At 39.3% G+C, this 27,984-nt stretch overlaps 1 protein-coding gene across 8 annotated transcripts; it reads left to right on the plus strand.

The window, feature by feature from the left end:
- Window positions 1-1,325: 1,325 nt before the first annotated feature.
- On the plus strand, window positions 1,326-27,710 carry LOC306864665 (mediator of RNA polymerase II transcription subunit 25). Of its 8 annotated transcripts, XM_079408809.1 has the most exons (21): window positions 1,345-1,525; window positions 1,983-2,123; window positions 2,198-2,243; window positions 2,310-2,434; window positions 2,559-2,657; window positions 2,732-2,852; window positions 4,663-4,822; window positions 4,995-5,116; window positions 6,268-6,343; window positions 6,445-6,686; window positions 6,777-6,863; window positions 9,978-10,139; window positions 11,554-11,639; window positions 11,736-11,793; window positions 13,155-13,262; window positions 13,849-14,022; window positions 20,276-20,383; window positions 20,560-20,631; window positions 22,405-22,563; window positions 23,883-23,991; window positions 24,175-27,709. In XM_079408809.1, exons 2-21 carry the CDS (start codon window positions 1,999-2,001, stop codon window positions 24,279-24,281), a joined length of 2,346 nt encoding a protein of 781 aa, XP_079264935.1. In that variant the 5' UTR covers window positions 1,345-1,525; window positions 1,983-1,998; the 3' UTR covers window positions 24,282-27,709. The 8 variants fall into 8 exon arrangements, with proteins under 8 accessions (XP_079264936.1, XP_079264937.1, XP_079264940.1 ...); XM_079408810.1 differs by lacking the exon at window positions 20,560-20,631 and having other exon boundaries at window positions 1,326-1,525; XM_079408811.1 differs by lacking the exon at window positions 9,978-10,139 and having other exon boundaries at window positions 1,344-1,525; window positions 24,175-27,710.
- Window positions 27,711-27,984: the final 274 nt, after the last annotated feature.

The raw sequence follows: 27,984 nt of genomic DNA on the forward strand, positions 1-27,984 counted from the left end.
TAATTGGGAAAATATTAGTCTAATGTATGAGTGTTTGGTGTTGTGTGTGCATGTGTATGTGAACATGCACCTGTTATTCCTCACCTGTGCCCTGTGAAATGTACCCTGGAGGCGTGTTATTGTAGCCCCAGTGACCCAGATATGGTGGTATATGGGCGTGTTCTGCGCGCTCTGGTCGCCTGGTGTGAGGTCCAGATGGCTCCTGTCTCCCAGCAGAGAGGACCAGGAAAGGCTTCGTGTTTCAATCAGTGCCACCTGGAGGACACCTCTCCAGAGAATAATGTCGGACATCCGGAAACAATTATTAATGATGAATGAAATGCTATACCTTACAATTTCTCTGACAAGCTTCATATAACACTCTGCCCTGCCCGCCTTAAAAAACTTATTGTTTCATGTCAACAAGTGTTGAAGCAAGCATGCAAGATCAGTTATGTGATTTTCTGTAAAAAAATTGATATGAGATATGATGCTACAACCTTATTTGGCCCATTTTAGCTGACTTCACCCTACAACAACGTAACCCCTTTTAGCAGCCCTTTAATAATAGTAATAAATACAATTAAAAAACCACACAAAAAGCACCAGGTACTTAAAACATTAAAAATGCAATAATGTAGCCTTACATAAGTTTGAAGATGAGACCGCTATATAAATATAAAAACTGGAAATTAAAACTAAATAATAAAGAAACAAAACATACACTATAGGATACATTTAAGATTAAAATATGATGATGATACTAACAAAATCTTCATACCTTATTATTATTATATATATGAACAACACATAACACTCCCCGGTACTGTACATCTGTAAATAACCCATCAAACCTTCATCTGTACATAGGACACATGCACATTCACAGTTCTGTCTATGGTCATGTCTCTTTTCTGAATATTTTTATTTTTATTACTATTGTTATTCTTAATTATTGTATATTCTCTTCATTAGTGTTCTTTATCACCTTAATTATATGTTGTCTGCACTATGTTTGTACTTTCTGTACTGGAAGCTCCTAAATCCAAGACAAATTCCTTGTGTGTGCAAACACACTTGGCAATAAAGCTCTTTCTGATTCTGATTCTGATATAGCCTACATTTACTTTCTTAAGCATACATTTTATTTCCTTATGCAAACACAATAATGCCTAGGCTATGTTTAGTTTAGAGGTGATTTACTGGCCATTTACGCATTCCTGCGACGCACAAGCGGTGTAAACTGATGCATGGATGGATCATAATTATATTTTAGGTGGGTTTGAAATTGACGTACTTTTGGCATAAAAATCGATCACTCATAAATCGATTCACCAACCCAGTCCAGTTCCCAGATCCACGACCAGACCGTGTTGTCGATTGCCGAGCGTAAATTCAGAAATGTGTTGTTATCACGGTCTGCATTAACGTTTATCTGAAGCTTTCGTAATACAACTTAAGACGGCTGGTTTAGATATAATCAAGTTAAATGACTGTATCAGTCCGTTTTATTCTCATTAGAAGTCAGTTCTATTAATACTAGCAGGTAAGACACACGAGATAAATTAGCATTCGAGGATAACGGCTAACAAACATGCTAAGACTTGTATGTGCAACTTAATGTTAAACTTGAACTTATTCACATTTTATGTTTTCATTGATTTGTATTTGCATTATCGTTACTATGGAGTTAATGTTTGATAGAGAGAATGGAGAAAAATGTCTCTGTCAGGCATCTTTGGCACGGACTGAATCATTCAGAAATGTATTTGTAGGCGTTTTTCTTGGTATTTAGACACAGCCAGTATGTATATGTCATGGTTCGGTATTCTTGCTTTTAGAACAGAGACGTTACAATAGATAATAAAATACAGTAAATAACACTTCAGTCACAGTAAAGGTTAAGTGGGCGTACACATGATTTCTGTATTATTACATATTTTATTATTTAATTACAGCAGACGTTCCGTATGATATTGAACTAACGCCTGCCTTGGTTGCAGACACAAGGCGACCCATATGGACCCAACGTCCAAGTCTGGGTTGAATCAGGTGTCAGATGTGGTGTTTGTCATAGAGGGAACTGCAAACCTTGGTCCATATTTTGAATCACTTCAGAAGAATTACATACTACCGACTATAGAGTAAGAGTCTTCACCTGTTTATTCACGCTGACATTTGTTATACTTCTGTACTGACCTACCTTGTGTGATCACAGGTATTTTAATGGAGGACCACCTGCTGAAACCGATTTTGGAGGAGATGTAAGTTGGATGAATTACATTAGTGCTGTCATTTCAACATCTGATAATATTTTTGCTTTTTTATAGTATGGTGGCACTCAATATGGACTGGTGGTCTTCAACACAGTGGATTGTGCTCCAGAATCCTACGTCCAGTGCCACGCTCCCACCAGCTCCGCTTTTGAGTTTGTCTCTTGGATTGACAGCATTCAGTAAGAGCTGCTCCACGATAGAAAGTCTGAGATAAAAGTGTGCTTTTGCTTGTTTAGATGAGGTGCTAGTTTATGAGTGTATTGTCTGCTTTGAAGATTTTTTACACTGATGCTTTCTGCGCAGATTCATGGGAGGCGGGGCAGAGAGCTGCAGTCTCATAGCTGAGGGTCTTTCCGTGGCCCTGCAGCTCTTTGATGACTTCAAAAAGATGAGGGAGCAAATGTGAGTTCTTTAACTTGTTCTGTGTAATCAAAAGTGTGTGGTTGTATATGTGTTCTCATTGTTTCTCTATGCAGCGGTCAGACCCACAAGGTTTGCGTGTTGCTGTGTAATTCTCCTCCATACTTACTACCAGCTGTGGAGAGCGTCAGCTATACGGGCTGCACCGCAGACAGCCTGGTCCAGATCATACGTGACGTGAGTCTGCACTGATCTACTTTTATCAGATATGTCTGTTTGTCAGAGTTCTGCTGTAATGATAGATTTGCGACCTTGAGTCACTGAATTTGCTGTGGGTTCACAAATATTATAAAAATATCTGTCATTTTGCAGTGAAAACCCATCAATAATCTTGATGTACTTTTGCATTTAGTCATTTAGCAGATGCTTTTATCCAAAGTGACTTACAAATGAGGACAATAGAAGCAATCAAAATCAACAAAAGAGCAATGATATGCAAGTGCTATAACAAGTCTCAGTCAGCTTAACGCAGTACACATAGTATTTTTTTTTTTTAAATTACATAATTATATAATAAATAAAAAGAAAACGGATAGAATAGAAAAAGAATAGAGCAAGCTAATGTTAGAGGCTTTATTTGCGTTTTTTAATTGTATAATAAATAAAAAGAAAACAAATAGATAGAATACAAAAAGATTAGAAAAGCTAGTGTTAGTTTTTTTTTTTCTTTTAAGAAAACAAGCAGTAAATGAATAGTGCGCGAGTCTAAAAGGGACATGTTTTTTTTTTAAAGAATAGAATTAGAAAAGAGAGTGCTAGAGTTAGAGGGTCAAATAAAGATGGAAGAGATTCCTGAAGATGGCTAAGCACTCAGCTGCTCGGATTGAGTTGGGCAGGTCATTCCACCAGGAGGGAACATTTCATTTAAAAGTCTGTGAAAGTGATTTTGTGCCTGTTTGGGATGAACAATAAAGCGACGTTCACTTGCAGAACGCAAGCTTCCAGAGGGCACCCAAATCTGAGGTATAAATTTAGATAAAGGGGTGCAGAGCCAGAGGTGGTTTTGTAGGCAAACATCAATGCCTTGAATTCTAAGCGAGCAGCTGTTGGTAGCCAGTGCAAACTGATGAACAGAGGTGTGACGTGAATTATTTTCGGCTCATTAAAAATTAATCTTACTTATGTAATCAGAGTTAATTACTAAAAACATGGTGGTTCTGGTTCCCCCGTGCACAAGGCAGTGGTGACACCAGCATAGAAATACTCATAATTCTTCTTTGCTGAAAATACAGAACGGTGTTAGACAGAATAGTTTGCAAACTGTCACTAAATCAGTATTTAATCAGTGACACTGATTATTTACCATGCATTTTACAATTCTATATTTGTCTATTGTTGTAAGATAGTTTGTGCTTCTTTTCAATTTATGATATTGTTATCAATGATTGCATTCATAGGAATCATGCATTCATATTTCCTGGAAAATAATGTGCTTATTTAAATCTACTGGTGAAATCAAGCATTATGGAGACTAGCAAATATTCGCCACAATATACATTACAATCAGTATTATTTATAGCAGTTTATTTGTATCAACATCTAGAACCTTTCATTTCATCCCACTCGCCTAAAACACTTGTATATAACCAGGTATCCCAGTGCGCTGTATGGTCCTTCCATCCCTGCTCACTTTACCAAAGAATTTCACTGCAATGCAACAGCAGTATTATTGAATATATTATGGATCTCAGGTTAACATTTTTGTGGAAGTATTGTAGAAATAATGCATTGAATGAATTTTACATTAAATTCTGTGATCGCAGAATAGCAAAACCCTGGTGAGACAGTATAATGCATTTGCCTTGATGCTGCTCATGCTGGTTGATACGAGCATAGTCTACAATATTATGTGCAATATTATTTTTTTCTCACTGTGTGATGTCCTGACAAATTTTGAACTGTGCCATTTATGTATAAAAGCTGATGTCTGTTTCTGATATGTAGTTAATTAAATTATTTTTATTTTTTTATTATTTTTTGGCTGTAGCGGGGGATCCATTTTTCTGTAATCGCTCCACGGAAACTTCCAGCACTTCGATCTCTTTTTGAAAGAGCATCCTCTGTAGCAGGTGCACCAGAATCCTCACACCCAGACTACAGTCAAGACCCCTTTCACATGGTGTTAGTCAGGGGCATTGCGCTTCCTGGTAAGAAAGACACTTGTCCTGATATGTTTGTGAATGTGCAGTGATATAACAGCAACAGCTTTTGTCAGCAGCTGAACAGCAGATGGGAGAATATGGGAGAAGAAAGTAGTATTTTATTGTATTATTAGATTTGCTCTGATTAATGCTTTCTGTTACATCTGTGTGTGTCCAGTTGCTCCTGGAGGAGGTTGTGGTCCAGTCCCCCTTAAACCTGTCTTGCCACCTCCGTCTTTGCCAGTGTCCCAGTCTATGGGCTCAGTAACCCAGACTCCTCCTCCTCCCCTTTCACACCAGGTGTGTTAATGGAATTAATTGAATTATATAACTTCATTACATATACACTACTGTTTAAGGTCAGTATTCTTTTCCCCAAAATAAATGCTTGTATTCAGCAAGGATTCATTAAATTGTTCAAAAGTGACATTACAGACATTTATTTTGTAAAGGATTTCTGTTTTGAACTAAATGCTGTTCTTTGAACATTCATTTAATGTATCAATGTTTCGACAAACATTAAGCAGCACAGCTGTTTTTATCACCAAATCAGTCAATTAGAATGATTTCTGAAAGATCACGTGACACTGAAGACTGGATTAATGGCTCCTCAAAATTCAGCTATTATATATTTATATATTTAAAATATATAATTATAATGCTGTTTTTGCTATATGTTGAGTAAATAAATGCAGCTTTGGTGAGCACATGAGACTTTGAAAACCATAATCTTACTGACCTCAGACTTTTGAATGGCAGTGTGTTTTATAAAACCATAGGCCTGTATAAATAATGGCATTTATTTATTTAACTTTGGATGGAATTATTATTTATTTATTTTTTTTGAGATATGAAAGCTTTATGGTATTAAAATTATACAAAAATGGTAAAGCATTTTAGTATGTTGTCTGCTGTAGTCACATTAAAACAATATATTATACAGTATAAAGACGAATAGGCCTAATGAAAAGCTCAGTCAGATCAGAGAAATAGTATATAATGGGTTTGCCACAGGAAAAATGGGGACAAAAAGGAAAAACTAAAATATATGCATGTTTTAATGAGCAGTTCACTTACCATTGGCAGGTGAGGTAAAAGGTTAATTTTGGACCCTGCTATCTCACTGCTTCGGTGATGTAGAGTAATCAGAGCGCTTCTCTCAATAACAGGCTAATCTCGGTCTGCTCATTCTGAACCTTTCTGTGCCTAATTGGAGGCACATTATTGGTAATTTTCAGCATACAGAGCCTCATTTTGATTCTTAAGATTAAGACTAACCGCTGTTATAAACTCATTTGAATAGATCTAAGTGGTAGATGAGATGTGCATGACTGCATTTGTATTTGGTGGAAGGATCTGGCTTTGTTTTTTAAGCAAGGCTGTGCACGCTAATGATGAGACCTCATGAATGTTGTCTCTCTGTTGCATACACACTCTCTCTCTTGCCAAAGAATCCCTCTCTAAAGGCGGCCCATGATGAAGCACAGAAGGTGCTAGATGCAGCCACTCAGCAGCAAAAGAGCCGATGTGAGTCAAATTGTGTCCCTGTATTCTTGAATCTTCTGCTGTTTCACTGCATTTTCCATATTTAAAACGCCATTTGCTTAGTTGTTTATGTTTGTTTGCAGTTCCTCAAATGCAAAATACTCCCTTTAGCCAGTCACTTACATCAGGAGGTAAACCCAACCTATCTACAGTTACCACAGTGTCACCACCAGTGTTAACGCAGCAACAAGTTCCACCTCAGCAGCCACCACAGCAACCACAAGTCCCACCACAAGGTCCACCTGCACCCAACCAGCAACCTCCTCTGGCCCCTCAGCCAATGCCAACCAATCAGCAGACACCGCCAACAACACAGCCTGGCATGGTCAGACTTGAGAAATGTATTTCTGTGAATACTGACTTATTTGGACTCATTTAGAGTCCATACAATTTCAATATATTCTTGTTTTTTTAGGCAACTGTACCTGTACCTCCAGCTGGGGCACAGCAAGGTGTTGCCAATAAGATTGTAGCATGGAGTGGAGTTCTAGAATGGCAGGAGGTGAGAAAATTATACTAGTGACGTCATGCCAATATTTGCATACTAAAAATGGTCGTCTTCAGATCAGTTTTGTGGTTTGCTGCTGAAAAACAAACCATAATTAACAATAACCACTTGAATCTCTTGCTTAATAGAAAGAAAACAATGTTGCAGCGTTAATTTATGTAGAAAAATCTGATTGTCGAGGGATAAACAATTCTCAAGGCAGATTGTCATGTGTTTAAAACAACAAAATCGAGAGAAAAAAAGAAATGGAACATTTCTTGAGCAATTGAGAGCGCACAGACAAAACAAACTGTATGCATGTTCTGACAGTGTGCCAGACAGTTGTGGAAGGTAATAGTATCAGGTCATCAGTGACAGTAAATTGGCATATCGGCAAAACGTTGCTTTGCAAGCAAGGGTTGTTAATGTTAAGTAAACTAATTAAAATAGTTTTCTTCATTGGAAAAAAAAACAAAACTTTGGGATTTTGGGATTGTGTTGTGTACAGATGCTAATTCTGTGGTGTCGCATTTCCTGCATGGATCTGGACCGGGGGAATCACACTCTCAGGCTTTGTGTTCTGACAGGCTTCGGCAATGTGTGGCCTCATCCTCGTTGGTGGATAGTTGGCGTTTGTTAGGTCCTTCTGCTGGGTCTTTCACTTTCTTTTCTGCTACTGATAAATCCTATTTGTGAGTTGACTATGTTTTCATTTCTGCTTCTCTGTCTTCAGCTGTTCGTGGTGCCGATATCTGTTCCTTGTCTTTGTCGGATCGTGATGGAGGCTTGTGCGGATTATCTTTGATCCCTCGGCCATCTCGTGCCACTGGATGGTGATTTAGCCCTAGGTTGTTACAGGATGGAAATTTTTGCAGTCAATTCAGAAGTGAATTTGCTGGGTTTGTTGGAATTGTCCGGGGTTTGGTGGATGATCCTCGAAAACTTTGTGAGTTGGAGGATTTGTGAGGAGTGGCTCGGTTTCGTGTGTCTCTTTACTTTGAGAAGCCGATGCGGAGGGATGGTTGGGCTGGGGTCACAGCTCCAGAGTCTGACTGGAGATGGTCGGCGTTGTTTCTCGGACAGTGCACTCGGTGGAATCATGGCGGTTGGGTCCGAGCTCGGTTCATTGCTGAGATCCAAGGCAGAATTCCTGGTCCGGGCAGGATTGTTGTTTTCAGGGGAGTAGACCAAGCCACCTTTTAGCCCTAGGATTGCGCAACAGTGAAAAGTTTGCTGGTATTTCGGCGGTAGGGTCCCAGTCTGGGCTCGTTATAACAGACCCAAGGGACATTGGTGTCGCTTTTTGTTCTAATCTCTGTGCTACTTCTGCTGGTGGTGGCCCTGGCTCTTTTGCATCTTTTCTGTCCAGCGTTGATTTGACTGGGCTTTCGGATTCGGGGTGCCTGGCTGGGCCGATAGCTCTTCGGGAGCTGGAGTCAGCAGTTCGATCTGTGGGCAGGGGGAGGTCCCCGGGCATGAATGGCATTCCAATTGAATTGTGTACTGCTTTTTGGTCGGATTTAGGCCCCCTCATGTTAGATATGATAGATTTTTCAGTTGCTCAAGGCTCATTTCACCCATCTATTAATATAGCTGTTATTTCTCTCTTGTTAAAAAAAGATAAAGATCCGACTTCCTGTTCTAGTTACCAGCCACTTTCTTTAATAGAGACTGATGTTAAAATATATGCTGGAGTGCTGTCTCGTCATCTAGAGAAATTTGTGAATAGGCTAGTTCATCATGACCAAACAGAATTAATTAAATCTCGCTCAGCTTCGGATAACTTGCGCAGGTTATATCATATTATTATTTCAAATAATAGTTTGTCCTCCCCTTGCTCAGTGTTATCTCTGGATGCGATGAGGGTTTTCGACCACCTGGAGTGTGGGGCTATTTGTGGGCGGTTCTGCAGCATCTGGGTCTGGGTCTGCTTCTATTTCATGAATGTGATGAAGGTTCTGTGTGCCAGTCTGGCGGCCACTGTTCTCAAGGGTGCAGTTCGCTCTAGCCCATTCTTTGAACATCGGGGTGGTCGTCAGGGTTGCCCGCTTTCTCCTCTGTTGTTTGCCCTGTCCTTGGAACCCTTGGCTCAAGCGGTCCGACAGTCTGGAGCTGTTTCTCCCATGGATGTGCGGAATGCTCATCATCATATTTCTTTGTTTGCTGATGGTGTCTTGTTGTTTTTGGAGGGGCCGTCACATTCTATTCCTCGTGTTGAATTTATTTGACCATTTTGGATCTCTCTCTGGGTTTGCAGTTGAGTTGAGGAATCTATTGTTTATCCGTGTAGATTGGGGCATCTTGTTTTTTCGGGAGTTCTGCTTGGGCAGTGTGGATCTCGGTTTGGTCCCATTGTGGCCCATCTCCTCTCCACGTGGAGGGATGTTGGGGGACGTTCGCAACTGGTTGCAGGGTAGCGTGGGCATTTTCCTATTTTCCACGATGGTGGCCTTTTGTCAGGCAGTGCTCCATTTCGTTGTCCTCAATGGACTCGTAGTGGGGTGGACACTCTGGGAGATGTCTATGGTGATGGTGGTTTGGAATCCTTCCAGAATCTTGGGGCTCGGTATGATCTGCTAGGCACCTCCTTTTTTATGTGTTTGCGTGTTGGATTGGCCCTGTGGGGATGTGGGGTGCCTTGGAGCTCTCGGCTGCCTGTTCGTCCTTTGCGCGGACTAGTCCTTCCTTCTGGGGGGTCTCCTTCCTCTGTCTCAGTCATCTGTCTCTTTCTTCTTGGGCATTCACGCAGGCCTTTGTCTATTGCAACTGTTTGGTCTTGATCTTGGTGAGGATGTGCATGTTTTGTTTTCCGATTAGGTATGGGGTGTGTTTGAATTGTGTTCTGGAGACCCTGGTCACCGGGTGGTTCATTGGAGATTGCTGCATGGGGTTTGCTTGACTCCAATTAAACGTTTTTGTATGGGTCTGTCGTATTCTCCTACATGTTGTCTCTGTTCCCAGAGAGTTTTGGGCACGTTTTTGCATTTTTTTTGGGAGTGCTCCTCTCTCTCACCTTTTTGGACCCTGCTCTCACGGGACCTGTCTTGTTTGTTGGGTGCTGGGATGTGTTTGACGCCGCGCCATTTTTTCGTGAATGACTTTTGGGACTTCACCTTGTCCGTCCGGCAGGGATCTTTGCTGTTGGCTGCTCTCACAGCGACAAGGAAGTTGCTGGTCGTCTGTTGGAGTCCTCCTCGCACGGTGGACGGACGAGCCTGGACTGTGTGTATGTTGGACATTGTCTCAATGGAACTCTCTACTTCTCGTATACATGGATCTAACATGAAAACTGTGAGTTCATGGCATTCAGCTTTTGATGTTGTGTCGTCTTATCTAGGATCTTTGAAGGAATTGTTTTGTTGTTATTTGTTAATGTATTAATATTAATTGGTGTGTTTATTATTTTTATTTAATTAATTTTGGGTTTGTGCAGCTGCTTTTTGTTTTGTGCTGCTGTTTTGTAAACAGTTGTTAACAAAAAACAACTAAAATTAAATTAGAAATGTTTAAATTATTTTATTTAAAAAAATTATAATATCAATTATAAATCATTATAAATTATTAAAAAAATTACTGAAATAAAAATATAGCTAAATGGAAATTTAAAAAAATAAAATTGGAAAGTGTGTTACACACGAGTGTTTGTTTGTGGTTTACTACTGGAAAAGGAAACATAAATGGGATCTCATTTAATCTCTTTGAAAGATTCTCATAACTCCCCTGTGACTCAAATGAAATGTAGTTTTTTCTAGACGTGTGAAAAAGATTGATTCGATCTGGTAAAGCTATCTAGCCGTGTTTCATTGATGTATTGTTAGGTGACCCGTGGGTATTGTGCCTGGGGTGCCATTTGCACAGACTGTAATGGGATCAGTGATGTTTCTTGATTTCTGCTTGATTTATGGGAGAGGCCTTCTTTTAACGCTATTGACTATTCTACAATGGCCTCAAGATCATCTCAGCAACGAATGTTCCCAAACGCACAATCAACTATTGAAATGTTTTGTTTTGACACTGGGTCAACACAAATGATCAGGAAACAAAAACACAGATGCACATGCCATGGTCATTATCACCATCTGGTCAATAACATGCCAGCAAACCAATGTGTGCTTATCAAGCACGGCGGCACGCTCGGTTGTTGAGGCCTGTCATAGAGTCACGATCTGGATGAGTTCACACAGCTCACCGCACACTATTCGCAAACACTGCCAAGCTGCGCTGTGTAAATTAAATCAATAGTAATTCTGCACCACAACTCTGTCGATCCGCTGATGAGTCCTGCGTTTTCTCCACACTGGCCTTTTTCAGCGATACTGTAAGGTGGATGTAGTAAAGATGTCCAAAACTGGTATATTTCTAAAATCCATAAGTGTTGTTGACTGAGTCAACAGTTTGTCTAAATGATGCTTTAAAAAATTAGGTTCCATCAAAAAATTCTTAAAATGGTCCGTTTGCTCATTAGTTACTCTTTTGATTGACATAATAACGCTTCAGTTCTTCCATTGTCAGTGCGATCTCTCTTGTTCTGGAAGTTGCACACACAGGTTGTATATTTCTCTGAGACCTCCTGCTTTAAGTCCTACCATCCATCTCCACCAGCTAGGTCTTTTTACTCTGTATGTTAACCTCTTCATCTTATTCTGTCTCTCCTTTTTTTCCCTCCCCTTGTCACCTCTCCCTCTGTCTCCATCAATCACCGCAGAAGCCCAAGGCTTCCTCCATGGACTCCAACACAAAACTTACGCGCTCCCTGCCCTGCCAGGTCCAGGTCAGCCAAGGGGAAAATCTGTGAGTGACTCCGTTTGACCCATATTTGCATAATGTAGAATATATGGTAGAGATGCACAGAGAGGATGAAGTTTTTCCTCCCATCTTTTGTTTCAGAAATACCGACCAGTGGCCACAGAAGCTGATCATGCAGCTCATCCCTCAGCAGCTCCTGGTAAATGTGAATATGGATGTTTCCTGCAGGATGTATTGGGCTTGCAAAGGAAGCAAGGATTTCTTGTTCTTGTTCTCCTCCTCCTCCTATATTATCTCAATCATTATCTTTTTTTCTCTGGTCCTTTTTCTCTTCCTTCCCCATCTTTTTAATTTCCTCCTCATTCTCACCATCATTGCTTTTCCTGTATCATCTTCCTTTTTTGTTTTTCTCCTTCTCTGTATTTTTCTCCTCCTTTTCTACTCCATTGTTATCTCCTCTTTTTTACTCCATCTCCTCCTCTTCCTTGATCATCTCCTTTTGTACATTTTTTTTCTTCTTTTTTATCCTCCTCCTTAATCTTTTCATTCCCTTACTTTTTCTCCTCTTCCTAAATCATCATGTCTAAAAATCATCTTTTTTCTCTTCCTCATATTTTCTCCCACTTTTTCTTCTTCTCTTGAGTCTTTCTCAATCTTTTTTTACTGCATAATTGTCATCTCTTCTCCTGTTTCCTCATCTTTTTCTCTTCTGTCTCATAATTCTTCTACTCCTCCTTTCTTTACCATCACCATCACCTCCTGCTTTTCTATCATGTTGTCCTTCTACTTATGTTTTCCTCCCCGTGCCGGACTATGCATACTTCCCTGATACACACAGTATGCAAAATTCATTGTCAAATGGGTAGAATGTTCATTCATAGACTGTATTCTTTGCACAAATTTCTAACTTTAATTAAACTTCAAGGGATAGTTCACCCAAAAATGAAAATTGTCATAAATTACCCTCATGTCATTCCTAACCTGTAAGACCTTTGTTGGAACACACATTAAGATATTTTTGATGCATTACGAATTTCCGAGCGCTCTCTGACCCTCCATAGACAGCAAGGATCCTTACACGTTGAGAAAAAAAAAGTCGTTATTTTTGTTTTTTGTTTTCTATAAAATTACAGTTGAACCACAGATGTCACATGGATTATTTTAACGATCTCCTTGCTGCATTTCTGAGCCTTGATCGTGTTAGGACCCTTGCTGTCTATGGAGGGTCAGAGAGCGCTCGGATTTCATCAAAAAAATCTTCATTTGTGTTCTGAAGACGAACAAAGTTCTTCCAGGTTTGGAACCACATGAGGGGGAGTAATTAATCACAGAATTTTTGGTGAACTATCCCTTTAAGTTAAAAACCATACTCTAATTGCTAAATTATAGCATAAAGTATCATTTTAAACTCTTGCATTACCTTTAAAATGTCGATTTTAAACGGCTTTTGTTGATGTCATCCTATACAGCAAATATACATGCTGAATTGTGGTTGGTCAAACATCTGGGTCGCATAGTTTATTAACGCAGTGATCCCTATGTCTTGTTGTCTTTCCATAGACTACTCTAGGCCCTCTGTTCAGGAACTCTCGTATGGTGCAGTTTCTGTTTACTAATAAAGATATGGAGTCTTTGAAGGGACTGTATCGTATCATGACCAATGGATTTGTGAGTACAATTACAGAATCATATTCATAACTTCCTCCTGTAAGGTATATCGATCAGTTCAAAATGAATAATCAAGCTAGAACCTTCTCATCTAGGCCAAGTTTTTATTTTCTCTATGCATATATCTATATTTTTATACTATATTTAAGTGTCTATTTCCCATTTGAGACTTCGAAAGAAAATTTGAAAGTGTGTAATAATGGTCTTCATCCTCTTGGTGGAGTTCTTCCTCTGCTTTTGAATGTCAGAAAGATTTTCATATTTAGCCATGAAAAAAGTCTAATAAAAAAGTCACATAGCCAGCATTTCCACTGAAAATGAAAGGCTCTGAAATGAACCTTTACCCTGGAGCTAGATCCCTTGACGCAGACTAAGAGATCTATCAGTAGTGAATCACCATTAACACTAATTAAATTCAGTTTTAGGTTCAATCTGTCTCTGGGAAATGGCTGCTTAGTTCATTTTAATCCTGTCTTCAAATATAATTGTGTAGGCCCAGGCAGCTCTTCAGTCACTCTAGTTGTGTGTGCTGTGTAGATGTGTGGATTGGCACACAGTTTGATGTATATTGTGTATGTTTGTGTAGGCTGGTTGTGTGCACTTCCCCCACAGTGCTCCATGTGAGGTGCGTGTGCTGATGCTGCTGTACTCGTCTAGGAAGAGGATCTTCATGGGTCTCATCCCTAATGACCAGAGCGGATTCGTAAATGGCATCCGGCAGGTCATCACTAACCACAAACAAGTGCAGCAGCAACGCTCGGTGAGTCACACGAAATGGTGTAGTTTTCACTATTAACAAACACAGTTATTAATATGAAATAGACAGCAGAACAAAACTGTAAAATTGTAAAAATAAATGCTCACGTGAAATCTATATCTAAAGTAGCACAACCTTTTTGTTCCTGTAAAATGTTTTTTTAACAGTTTATTTAACAGGGAAATTGATCCTGTTATGTTTCTTGCACCTTGTGAGCAGCTGTCTCTGGTTTTGCTTTGATGTTGCACACATAATGCATATGGCACCTAAAATGAACACTTTCTTAGTGCTGATTGTGAGTTCAAACACACCCATTGCTTTGGCAATTCAAAACAAATGCCTGCTGATCAGTAACTATTTTAGGACCTGCAACATAATACAAGGTTAAAGTAAACATTGCCAAATTGTATCCATGTGTCCCTGACACATGTCCTGGTTGGCATCAACATGCCAGATATTGAGGATCATACCAGCCATTCTAGAGAAAACCGGAGATGAAGAACCTGTTTTACCCAAGCGGCAACCTTCCAGTCTCTCGTGAAACCAACACGGAAGTGACTTCGGAACACGGAACTGTAATTAATCGACGGGCTGCTAGAGGCTGGCTGCAAAGTGGGAGTGAATCCCATAGATTCCCCATGTTAAAATGCCCAACTTTACATCAGAAAAAAACAGGTTTACAGCCTTGTTAAAAAAATGATTTTGGTCTATATAGCTAATTTTGCCCTTCATGACAACTGTGAGGGGGTGAATCTTTTATAACTCATCCGTTTAAATTATATTGAGCCTTAAAGTTCTGCATAATTTAGAGCATGGCCAGTTGAGTGACAGGCGGATTGCCGCTGCTGTCATCACTGCCGAGTTAGGCTAGCGTGGTTTCAGCAACCAGCTCCGCCCATGTCCTGCTTCTTTGCCCATTTTCGATTATCCGGGAGTGACGCGCTTGCCAAGATGGCGACGGCTGACTCCACCTACTTTGGGCTTCAAAAATGCTCTTCAGAAACCTACGGGTGACGTAACGGACACTACGTCCATGTTTTTTTTTTTACAGTCTATGGTTTTACCTTGACAATATGTGACCCTGGACCACAAAAACAAGGTCAATTTTTTAAAGGGGTCATATGATGCTTTTTTTAAAGATCATTATTTTCTGTATTTGGTGTAACAGAATATGTTGACATGCTTTAATGTTAAAAAAACACATTATTTTTCAAATAATGTACATTATTGTAGGTCCTCTATGCCTCGCCTCTCTCAAACGCATCGTTTTCTACAAAACCCCTCCTTCCAACAAGGACAGTCTGCTCTGATTGGCCAACTGACCCAGTGCATTGTGATTGGCCGAACACCACACGTTGGAAATGTAACGCCCCTTACTTTAATCGCGAGCTTCAGCTTTCAAAATAAATACATACACCTGTACACACACGACGCACAAAACTCTGCATTTGAACAGTCAATAGCAAATATTTAAACTAATAACAAAACATGCAGTCGCTGATTCAGAAGCGCCAGATTGTCATTGCAAGGTCAGAATGACCTCCTCTCCTAGGTTCACGAAACTATCATCCATAAAATGTGTTATGATAACATCTGGGTTGTGCTGTTCTGTTGTAAGTAATCATAATAATTCCTAAATGCATCTACTTTCGAAAGGTCAAATAAAGTGCTTTTGCTTTCGCCTAGAAACACACAGTCTCCCTGACACACTGCATCAACACTACTGAGGTTACTGAAACCACGCCGCCTTTGTTTGCGTGAACATTTGGGCGGCATTACGCAAATATTTCTATATCGTGACGTAGGCGTGGGGGCGTGTTTGAATGAGCTGTTTTAGGGGAGGCGTGGACGACTCTTAAATTTTATAAAGAATACTCTTTGGTTTTGAGACTTTAGTCTTTGCAACTTCAGGGATCTTATCTATGCACAAACAGCTTGTAACACTCCAAAGTAGGGCTGTCACGATATTAGATTTTTCATATCACTTTTATTGTAGCCATAAGAATTCACGATATCGATGTATCTATAGAAACCTTGGCAGTGAAAAAATCGGTCAAATAATTTTTGACTTTGTTTATTGAGTTTTTCCTTTTCACCTAACGAACATAAGGATACTGATAAACGCAGGGCACAAGACTCTTTTTTTTTTTTTATTCTTGGTGCGGTTCGCTTTCACACGGCAAAGTTTCTAAACAGACCAAAATTGTTAATACAAGTCACGTGCGAGTAAACTGTCCTCTCATTGGTCAAAGTTCCACGGAGCTGGAATGACAATGATTCATTTGGAAAGAGAGGCAAACAAACTCTCTCTCTCTCACACACACATATATACACACACACACACACAGGATGGAACGACAACAGCTTTGAGGGCTTATTGTTTTTTGTAGCTGTCAATATATATATTAATTTATAATTTTGAGCAGGAGTCCAGGATTCGTGGGCAAAACATTGTTAAAATGCACCTATACGAAGAGCATTAAGATGGCATTATAAAATGAAAAGGCGCACTTTGATTTTGAATGGCGAAGTCGTGCTCACCCACTGCTTTTCACGAAACTAACGTAATTACCCATTATCCAGTGTGATATAGCCTGGATCGTTGGTCCGTTGGATCGGATTGCATTCTCACTACAACCGAACCGCTCCAGAGCTCGTTTTCAATCGAGCTGAGACCACCTCGTTCAGGCGGTCTCGGACTGATTGTTTTGGCGTGGATGCAAGCACGATTGCCGTGTTCACATATACCCAAACGAATCGAGCTATGGGGGAAAACGTGCCAGGTTCTGAAACAACAAGCCAGGGTGTGAAAACATCCTAACATGAACTAAGATTAATAAATGCTGTGGAAGTATTGTTCATTCTTATTTCATGTTAACTAATGTAATTAACTAATGTTAACTAATGAACCTTATAGTAAAGTGTTGCCATATTAACATCTAAACTGATACTTTAACCTGTTAACTTGTGTACCCATATTTTAAGCTCTTTGACCTATAGTTGCACCGGCGCCACTGAAGTCATGCAGTAAGAGCGCTGCTAATTCAGTCTTAATGTGCGTCTAGAACGACTGCAGATGAGGCATTTACATTTTACAGAGTTTAATGTTGCAATGTGTTCGCTCAGTTTTTCAAGATCAGTTTTAATCGTGTAGCACTTAATAATCTTAATAATCTTTAAATTTAAAGAATAATAGCCTTTAAATTTGCCCAAATGAAGTTGTTAGCAATCCATATTACTAATCAAAAATTAAGTTTTGATATATTTATGGTAGGAAATTTAAAAAATATCTTAATGGAACATAGTTTTGACTTAATATCCTAATGACTTTTGGCATAAAAGAAAAATTGATCATTTTGACCCATGCATTGTTGGCTATTGCTACAAATATACTAGGGGTGCTCCGATTGATCGGGTACCGATCACTATCGGCCGATAATCGCTTGGGGGATGTTTGATCTGCGGTTTCTAAAAAGGCCGATCTAAAAAAATAAAACGATCTCTAGCTGATGACGCGCCTGCTGTGAGAGATTTGGCACGACATGCAGCGCACCATCTCAGTCTTTGTCCGGCGCGGGTGAAATAATTATAATGCTGAAGGTGAGGTACAATTCATATTTCTAAATTAAATAACTTATAAAGTCATTTGAAAACCTTAGAGACGTAATTTCACAAACAGCGTGAGTGGCGATCTCTCAAAATGCAAACGGCTTCAAATCAAATTGCGTCTGCACTATAAGCGAGCTGCAGGCTGAACAGTTGACAGGAACTGTCACTTGCACAATCGAGGCAGGGTCGCGTCCTCACTATAGTTTATAAATTGCATTTATTTTTCATTCTTGCCAGTGTTTAAACCATTCAGCGCACACACACACACATAACGCCAGGTTCACATCCGTTTGCAGTTCTTATGCGGTGCGTATTTTTTCCACGCTCATCATAACGGATTTAAGCGTTCACACTGCACACGGCTGCGGTCCAGCGGTGCGTTCCAGGAGTGGTGTGTCTGCAGCAGTGCAGAGATCGTTTCCACGGCACGCGCTGAATTAAAGTAACAGCGCATTCGTGCAGTAAATATGAACATGGATTGATACAAAAATGTAGTAATAACACCATAAATGCATATAATTAAAGTCTACTGTTTCACAGTCAACACATAGGGCTTTCTGTCTAGGTTTAAAGGGAAAGAGCACTTTTAGATAAACAAGGCAATAATAAATGGTACTCTTGGAGGTAGAAAAACAAAGTTCTTTATGAACCGCAGGATTGCTTGTAATAAAGATTTAAATGCAAAAGGAAAGGCAGTAGAGCTGACTGTTTAAAAGTAAGTTTGTGATAACGTAAGAAGTATTTTAAATGTTTTGCCACTTGAGCAACTTAATATAAATCTAGAAGTAAATGCAAAAGTAAAATGCATTGAATAATGTTGCTTTGCTTATATTTATTGTTTAAACACATCTATGAAAGATTGTATTTCTGTACTGTGTAAAACAAATAATCACAATGCTGAAAAAGCATTTTCAGTGACAATGTTTGGATTTGAAATCAAAATAATGGATACATGTTGTGTTTGTGGTAAACAGCCACAGATCAGTTTTAGACTCCTGTGTGAAAGCAGTCAGTGCTGCTTCTGCACCGCTTACGGTACGTGGACTGGCATACACACATGGACTGCATACACACTGCAAACGGAGTAGGCCTGTGTGTGAACCTGGCATAAAATGCTACCTCATATACAGCTCTCAAAATCAGGCTTGTGCTGTGTGTAAGCTATTGCATGATTGTAAAACAAAAATGCACTGCATGATTAAATATTTAGGTGAGATTAATATATATTTTTGAAAAATGTCTAAAAAAAAATGCCCCCTCAAATTAAAAAAATACCTTTCACAAGAGTCACCTAAGAGAGGAATTCATTCTCAAAAATAAAATTCAGGCCCTGAATAAATGTCTATAAATTGACTCCAGCGGCTAATATGTGCGTGTATGTTTTTTGTTTTTGAAGATATAAAAGCATAATACTATAGCAGTCTTAAGCTGGATGTAAGTTGCTTACATGAGGGAAAACAAGGAAACTCCCTAATATGATTGATGTACAGGCCAGTGAAGTCAGAATATTTTTTATAAAAATGTTATCGTCATATTTATGAGTGTCTTTTTAAGTTTTTATCCCTCAAACAGGAATTGTGTGCGCTCAAAAAGAAAAAAACAATGAATTCTCAGGTGCGTAGAACAAAAAGGAGGAAGTTTTAATCCAACAGGGTGCTGAAATTGTCTGCACACTGGAAAAATCCAATATATTTTTTATTTTCCATATGCAAAAGTGACAAAAGTGCAAAGTGTCTTAAAAACAGACCAAAGAGCAGACGTTTCAGCCCATGCTTTCGTCAGCTCAGTTTTTATTTTGTTAAATATTTATGTACTGTTATTAAATTAAATATTATTTCATTTTGTATACATTGGTGTGTTTACTTAAACACCTTATAATAAAATTGTAAATAACTGTCAGAAATGTAATTTAAATGTTAAAGACTCGTCTCTAGTTAGTTTTTTTTCAGAGCAAGTGCACCTTTAAATCATATATAAATAGTTTGTAGTTGGAACAATAAATTCTCAAAAAAGCATATCCTCAGATCTGCAGTTTTTTCACATTTTTGGCATCACTGGACAAAATTTTGATTACCAAAATAGTCACTTTAAAAATAATAATAATAAATAATTAAGTACTGTTTCAATTGTGTTAACTAGCCTTTTCTGTGTATGGTTCTATTTTTAAACTTCATTGCAATGACAACAGCACACCTAAAACCCTAAAATGGCTGTAAATATGACAAACCTAACCCCTTTTACTTCCATTGTTAGTGGCTTGCCACAACCCTGGCTAAAAGAGGTGATTTGAAGTAATTGTTTTCAACATTTTGCCACGAGTGCTGTTGATTGAGCTTAACTTGTATTGAACCTAAATAAAATCACTGCACAAAAAAAATAATTGTTTTCAAACATGAATGCACATGCATACAAAATCAATTATATGGTCACACGCTTGAAAATGTGCATGCCATGTGAATTCTAGCATAACATGTACAATAATGAAAACATACTCGCACACAAATATACCTTGAAAAGAACAGCATTTTGGGATACTTAAATGAAACAACCAAAAAATTAGCTTAAAGTGTGTTTGTGTTTTAATTATGATATTTTTGTGCTTTGTTCTTTAATTCTGTCATTAATCCATCGCTTGTCTGTTTCTCAGATGAACAGTGCTGTTCAGATGCAACCTGGACAGGTCCCACCCAATCAGAACTTCCTCAACAGACCGCCGGGCCCCATCCCCGTTACGCATGGCAATGTGCAACAGCAGGTAAAGCAGCAGTGCTTCCCCCTCTCCTCTCTCCTCTCTCCCTTGCCCTGCTCTCTCTCTGTCTCTGGCCCTGTGCGCTCACCCCGTTTCTATTTCTCCTCGGCTTGAGATGGAATGTGCATGCTGTTCTAAACCCTCCTGGTCTCCTCCTCTCTGTCCCTCTCTTTCTGCCTCAGTCTGTGGTGGTGGGCTTGCCCTCCGTCAGTCAGGTCACACTGATGGAGGACCAGCAGAGACAGAACAACATGGTGAGAATCAGAAACTTAATTATGCATGCATGCACGCACACAAGTTGGACCATGTTTTCTGCAAGCACAGGGATTCACAACTTGATTTTCTGCCATTTCTCCATCTTGTGAACAGCGTTCTGTATTAAAGGGGACATTGCTGAAAGAAGTCTCTTATGCTCACCAAGGTTACGTTTATTAGATGTAGTAAAAGAGTAATATTGTGAAATGTAATTAAATTAATTCCAAGCTGAATTTTCAGCATCATTACTCCAGTCTTCAGTGTCACGAGATCCTTCAGAAATTATTCTAATATACTGATTTACTGTTCAAGAAACATTTCTTATTATTATCAATGTTGAAAACAGCAGTGCTGCTTCATATTTTTGTGGAATCAGTAATAATTTTCAGAACCGCATTTGTTTAAAAACATAAAAGTCTTTACTGTCAATCTCGATCGATTTAATACATCCTTGCTGAATAAAAGTATAAGGTAACACTTTATTTTATATATTCCTATATTCCTCTCCTCTCTCCCCTGCCCTGCTCTCTCTGTCTCTGGCCCTATGCACTTGTTGACACTTGAGACCACTTACTACTTACTATAATAACAATAAATTATGCATAATTACATCATGCAAGTAACACTAACCATATAGTAAGTACATGTAGTTAATTAATATTACTCAGTACTTAAATGTATATTTACACTGTAACAAGGACACCTTAAAATAAAATGTAACTAAGGATTATTATTTATTTATTTATTTTACTAACCCCAAACGTTTGAATGATAGTTTAAGTCTAGTCCGTATATGAAAACTAAGCTGCAAAGATGGATAATTGAGAATGTACAATAGTGTTGATGAGCACATTAACTGATATGACCACGTATATTTCATCGACAAATCAACACCTTTTCAGTATTCAGCACCTTTGCAGTAGAGTTCTTATTTCAAATGCAAAGAGGTTAGCCAAACATAACGGATGCCATTTACATATAGATGTCTTAAAGATGCAGCCTGATTAAGGGTCAAAAAGAAGGTGGTGTCACATTACAATAAAATCAGGTCTACTTTGCAGCTTATTCCAAGTAACCCCTTGCTAGATGCAACCGACTAAACACAGCACAACCAGTGTAGTCCATCCCATTCCTGAATGAGTCAATCTTATTTGAGTTTATTAGCTGGTTCTTTTTAAAGCGTGACAAGTGCAACTGTTTGTTCTTATGATGTTTAGTTCAAAACAAATTAATTTGTAAGTGATTTTTCTTTTTATAAAAAATAATAAATGAATGCATGAAATATGTTTCTACATTGTTTTGTATTATTTAATACATAGTTACTGGATTTAATCTCCCTCTAAAAATACGTCTTTAAATAGCTTGGAATCATAAATTTTTTTTCTATGGTTCCCATCCATAAAATAAACAATTCTGCTTGTGAATATCTAGTTTACCTTTTCCTAACTGTGTCAAACTAAACTCTGAATATCTGTGTGAATATTGGTCCGTGGGCTGAGACTAAAAAGAGAGTGGAAAATGGTTATGTAAAACTAAGTTACAACTGTATTTGATGTGAGAAGCCTTGACTTGTATTATAAGTGGACTTCTGGGAAGGAGTGTGGAATATGTCCCTTTTAATACCTTTAACGCAGTTACAGTGGCTCTGTATTCACGGTTCTCTCCTGTGAGACTCGCACACAGAACTAGCACTTATGTAATAGTGTTTTACAGCAGCCTTTTCATGTCCACTTACTTTCTATCTTCATCACTGTGGTTTTGATTTTCATTAGCTGAGAGCAGCCGCAACAGGTAATCAGCAGCCGCCGGTCACAGGTGCTCCGCCCAATCAGGTGGCCCAAGCTCAAGCCCAGCCTCCTGGTGGCATGTTGCGCCTCCCAAACCCAGGCGCAAACCCCCAACTCCGCAGTCTCCTCCTCAGCCAACAACCTGTAAGTGTGTGCAGCGAATACCACATGAAGCCCTTCTATAGGACTTCCTTAAAGGGATAATTCACCCAATAAATGCAAATTGTGTCATTAATTATTCCTCATGTTGTTTCAAACCTGTAAGACCTCCGTTCATCTTTGGAACACAAATGAATTAATGTTGAATAGTTGATCGTTTGAATTTTGATGAAATCCGAGAGCTTTCTGACCCTGCATAGACAGCAACACAACTACCACATTCAAGACCCAGAAAGGTAGTAAAGACATAATTAAAATAGTCCATGTGACATCAGTGGTTCAACCGTAATTTTATGAAGCTAGTAGAATACTTTTTGTGCGCAAAGAAAACAAAAATAACTTTATTTAACAATTCTTCTCTTCCTTGTCAATCTTCGATGCGCGTTCACGATGGGTTCGCCGATGGCTGACAGACATCACAATGTTGACCCGACTTCGTGATTCCTTCCCCCGCAATCCGCCACATCCCAATATCCTGTTCTGAAAGAAAATGACGTGTACTACAGAAACCCTAAAGGGAATAAATACGAGATACTTTCTCTCTCAATTTTATTGTTGGGTAATTATACTGTATATAAATTGTGGGCATCAGGGAGCCGCTATCAGGGCACTGAGACCACTATTGTATTCCCGCTCTCTTTTTACTTTCATTTTTGAGATTTGTAAACATGTACTCTATATGGATATGGATTCGCGCTTCGGGCACACCCCTACCACGTGTCGTGGTACTCTCATGAATGTGCGTCAAAAAATAAGACAAAAGAGAAGTGTGTTCCAAAGATGAAGGAAGGTCTTATGAACAACATGAGGGTGAGTAATTAATAACAGAATTTTAATTTTTTGCGTGAACTATCCCTTTAAGCTGTGGTCACACTAAAACGTAAGCATGTGACATTTCTACAGATGCGGCAAATATTGTAATATTACGCCACACACTGCAGCATCTTAACATAATTCAACTTATAATTCCTAATTCATCAAATAATTAAACATTTGATACATAAAAATATGCAATCTACTGCACTTTACTTCAGTCCAGCATATTTAAAGTTTGCGTTCTTTAATTCAGATAAGAGGTCACATTGTGATGCATCAATAATCTGTGTGCACGTCTTCATGTGTTATGAATTCACAGGTCAAGAGTTCACCAAGCTTGAACTTTGAAACGCAGCAAAATTCGCATGAGCTTGCATTTCCTGTCTTCCGCATTTGCATTCATACTGTAAAAATGGAAGTCAATGGAATGAAAAGTGCCATTCACAGTTCGGCTTGCTTTTATATTATACCATAATCTCTCTCTGCAGCAGGGTGGGATGCAGGGCATGCAGGGAATGCATCCCATCCAGCAGATGGTCCATCCTGCACCAGGAGGGGGCGCTCAGATGCAGCCTCAGTGGAGGCAGCCTCACCAAGGTAGCGCTTCATTTCCAGTACAGTATCATTAGCACAATTTATTTTTATCACATCTGTGACCTCGTTAATTGTGTAAGAGATTTCATTTATTTGCTATGGCTGGTACTGCTATTTATGTTTAATCCTTTTTTTTTTTTAATACCGCTTAGATACATTTATGCGATAAGTTTTATATTCCCACAGGTCCGCTGATGATCCCTACAGGTCCACGGGGTCCAGTCGCACAGAATCCTGGGATGCCTCCGGTGTCGAGCATTATGGAGGATGAAATTCTTATGGACCTTCTCTAAGGACTGCTTTACCCATCATTCTTTGCTTCAGAGATTTCATTACATAATACAGGAGTCATCTAAGCTCTGTTCTTTTTACTTTTTGTTAGAAGCAGGTGCATAGGGGAAGATTAGAGGTGTTTAGAGTGAGATCAGGAGTTTATTTTCATACTCACATATTCGTTGATGCATTTACACACAAACCTATCACCGTATCATGAGAGCGGTGACTTGATTGTACATACAGATGAACTGAAGAGCAAGGCATTTCATTACTCTACACCTCTCTCCTAAAGATTAATCAAATGAATCCGGTTACTATTGTATTTTTATGAAAGTTTTACTTTCTATCGCTTTTATTTTTTCTTAATTTGTCTTTTGAAATCTAGTATGTTGTTTTATGAAAATGAATAATTAATTTTCTCAAGCAATTTTTGTGTTTGAGGTCTTCCTTAAAGTGATAATCCACCCACAAAAATAAAAATTGCCATCATTTGCTCGCACTCATGTCATTCCAAATTTTTATGCATTTGGTTTCTTCTGCTGGACACACAAACCAATACACACACCCATTAACTAACATCCATTGTGTATTTATCCATACAATGGAAGTCATAGGTAACCAAATTTGTTTAGTCGCCAACATTATTCAAAATATCTTTTCTTTGTTCCACAGGGGGGAAAAAAGTCATACATATTTGGAACGATATGAGAGCGAGCAAATGATGAAAGAATTTTCTGTTTTTTTTGGTGGACTGTCCCTTTAAGGCAAAGTATTTGTTTGTGTGTCAACCTGGTAGTGCTGTGATAGCACCGGACGAGTGACTTAAATAGACTGAGTGATAGGTTGCAAAATGCTTGATTCTGCCAAATGGTGTCACAGCGTTAAAATTAACCACTCCAATATGTCATGGAACCATACAGTGGACCTCTGTGCCAAGTAGTTCTACCAGATGGCAGCACTTGGCCACGCATTCCTTGGCATAACATGTAATCAGGCTGGACACAGATACAATGTACGACTACAATTCACACATATACAGAGATATCTTGGATCTGTGCGGTCGTATATGCATAATCTGACACTGAACTGTTCTGATTCACCATCTTGTGTGCTGAACAAACACTTTTAATGGCCGAACTTGACTGTCCCATCATGCTTATTCTTTCAGAGCACCCTAAGGCATTAATTATGAAGCGCCATGTGACATTACTACATATCTGTCACATTAGGAATGCGTGTTCTGAATCCATCGCACCAGTAATGGGAACATGGGCGCACAATGCGAGTTACCAAGCGCTGACATTCAGGAGAATTAAACAGCCTCCGGTCAGAGAGCAGTCGACCGTTTTTACTGGTGTGCACGTTTTTGTATGCTTTTTCGCGTGCAGACCTTTTAGTATAGACACACATTCTCGCACAGACAGGAAGTGATGTTAGTCCCTGTCTCCTGGGAGACGGAGACGGTTGCTAAGATACACTGACACTGGGATCTAATTCTAAGCTTTCTCTCCATCCCTTCCTCACACACATGCCGCATACACTCATAGATAGAGGCTCTTCTGTCTCACAGTGACGGCTGCTCATCCCTTTCGCTGCCATCCAGGTCACGTCAACAGCTGAACAACTGTGGGCTATGTGCCCTTGCTTTTATTCCTTCTTTGTTGTTTTTTCACTTCCACACTTTCTAGTCTGCGCTTGTTCCTATTTAAAGCCAGATCAGTTTAGATGGCACTCCTTGGAATACGCAGACTGTTTGCACTTATCAGTTTGATGTGTGTTGATGCACATTTTCTGGCTCGTTATTGTCTAAATAAAGTAGCATCGCAGTGAGTAAATCGCCGCGGTAAAGACAGTGATGACTGGTGCCTATGCTTCAGTATATTAAAGCCTAACGTGAGGAGTTGGGCCATTCTGCTCACTCATCTGGAAGAGCGAGTATTGTTGCAGTTCCAGTGGCCGTATGGCTGCATTTAATCTTGCAGCGTCTGCTCGATCCACGTTGAGCTATGGCCAAGGGAATAAGTGGGACATGGAGCCACGGAGAGTTTGTTTTAGGGGGCGATCGCTTTGACAGACTTTTATTTTAAATGTAAAACACAGTGGCAGGAGAACGGAAGTCGAGTGTTGTTTTACTCCCAGAGGTGTTTGAAAAAGTGATGCGGTTGTTGGACCTCCGGGGCAGAGATGCATCTGTGGCCTTAATAGATGTGCATTGACTGATGAGGCTTGGTGTGTAGGTGCGTTTTCTTGTGATTTTCAAAGGCCTAATCCATTCCACATCCAAAATGCAAGGGTCGGGGTTTGATTTTAGGGATTTGTTTGAGTTTCGTGCCTATGAGGGAGCATTTGAAGGGTTTGCATTCTGACAATGAAGATGTTTATTGGGTGTAATTGCACCGCTGAGGGGAAGCTGATCTGTTTCTTGTATGACACGTAAGGCAAAAGCAGCTGAGCTCCCGTGGTGAGTTGGGGCAAAAGCTCTGGCCGGATCGCGCAGGAGCACCACGTTGCCCTCTCTCTGAACAGGTCAGACCATGTGAAGAGGGAAAAAGAGGACAAAGAAAGATGTAATGCATTTCTTTCACAGCAAGACTAAGCCTTCTGCAAATCCTGACCTGACGCGGTACAGCGGCTGATGCACAGCTAAGAACAGGAGGTGCAACTGAGAGGTCTGATAGGAAATATATTAACCAATAGCACAGCCCATTGAGAGACAGTGTGTAGAAAGGCACCACAAGAGCTTATCGAAACGGGTTCACTGCAGTGGCCCTTTCATGGCGCTCACATTGGTCAACAGACTTCACCGTGTTTTGATTGGTTCAGTCCACTTTCTTTTTAATCTCACTGTTCTGCTCAAGGTTGTCGTGTACCTTTTGTTTTGAAGGGGCAACGGAAGTAGTTTTGGCTCACTTGTGCCCCAGGCAAATGACATTAACAAAAACTTTTTATATACTAATATACATTGTCAGAATGTGAACTCGGGTTCCCTTGCTTGCCATGCATTTTCACTGAAAAAAGGGCAGCTTTGATATTTTTGTTGAACTCGTGTGTACCACAGAGAAAACAAATCCATAATTTCAAGCAACAGTTGCACCTGTCACATTGAAAATGAGTTTTAGACACACTTTTGACAATATGCTGATAATAATCTTCCCAATTACGACTTGCTGATATATCATTTTTTTAAAATACACTTTTTTTAAATAATGTAATTCTAAAAATACAAATATATGCACAGGCCAAGAAAAAAAGCATGTAAAACCATGATAATTTGTTGTTGTTCTGCATTACTTGGTCATAAAATGTAATTTGATCTTCATCTAAATCATGAGTATGGACAAACACAATGTGCTGAAGCTAACACATGAAAAATAACCAGCTTTCATGTCCTTGCTTAGAACTTCCCAATAAACATCACAGTACTGTGTATCTGTGGGACAGATCTGACACTGCTGTTTCCACTTGGTATTCTGGACTAGAACTGTAGTAATAAGCTGATTACCACAGCTGGAAATATTTTAAATGCATTTCTATCATGACAACTCTCTGAAGATTTTAGCATGGTAATGGATATGACAATGTTAATGTATTTGGTCTTGGAGAAATAGATCTGCTATAAGCTGCTGCTGCTGTAGATTTATTGTTGCTACTGCTGCTGCAAAGCAAGTACTGGAACTTGCTACTTCCAATACAGACGCCGATACAGTGCTGTGAGTATTT

The sequence above is a fragment of the Barbus barbus genome (genome assembly GCF_936440315.1).
Source record: "Barbus barbus genome assembly, chromosome: 4".
Lineage (NCBI taxonomy): Eukaryota > Metazoa > Chordata > Actinopteri > Cypriniformes > Cyprinidae > Barbus > Barbus barbus.

Coding starts and splice junctions, on each gene's coding strand:
- LOC306864665 (XM_079408809.1), top strand. CDS start 1,999: ATGGACCCAACGTCCAAGTCTGGGTTGAATCAGGTGTCAGATGTGGTG. Junction 2,244..2,309: donor AAACCGATTTTGGAGGAGAT/GTAAGTTGGATG, acceptor GCTTTTTTATAG/TATGGTGGCACTCAATATGG. Junction 20,632..22,404: donor AGCAGAGACAGAACAACATG/GTGAGAATCAGA, acceptor GATTTTCATTAG/CTGAGAGCAGCCGCAACAGG.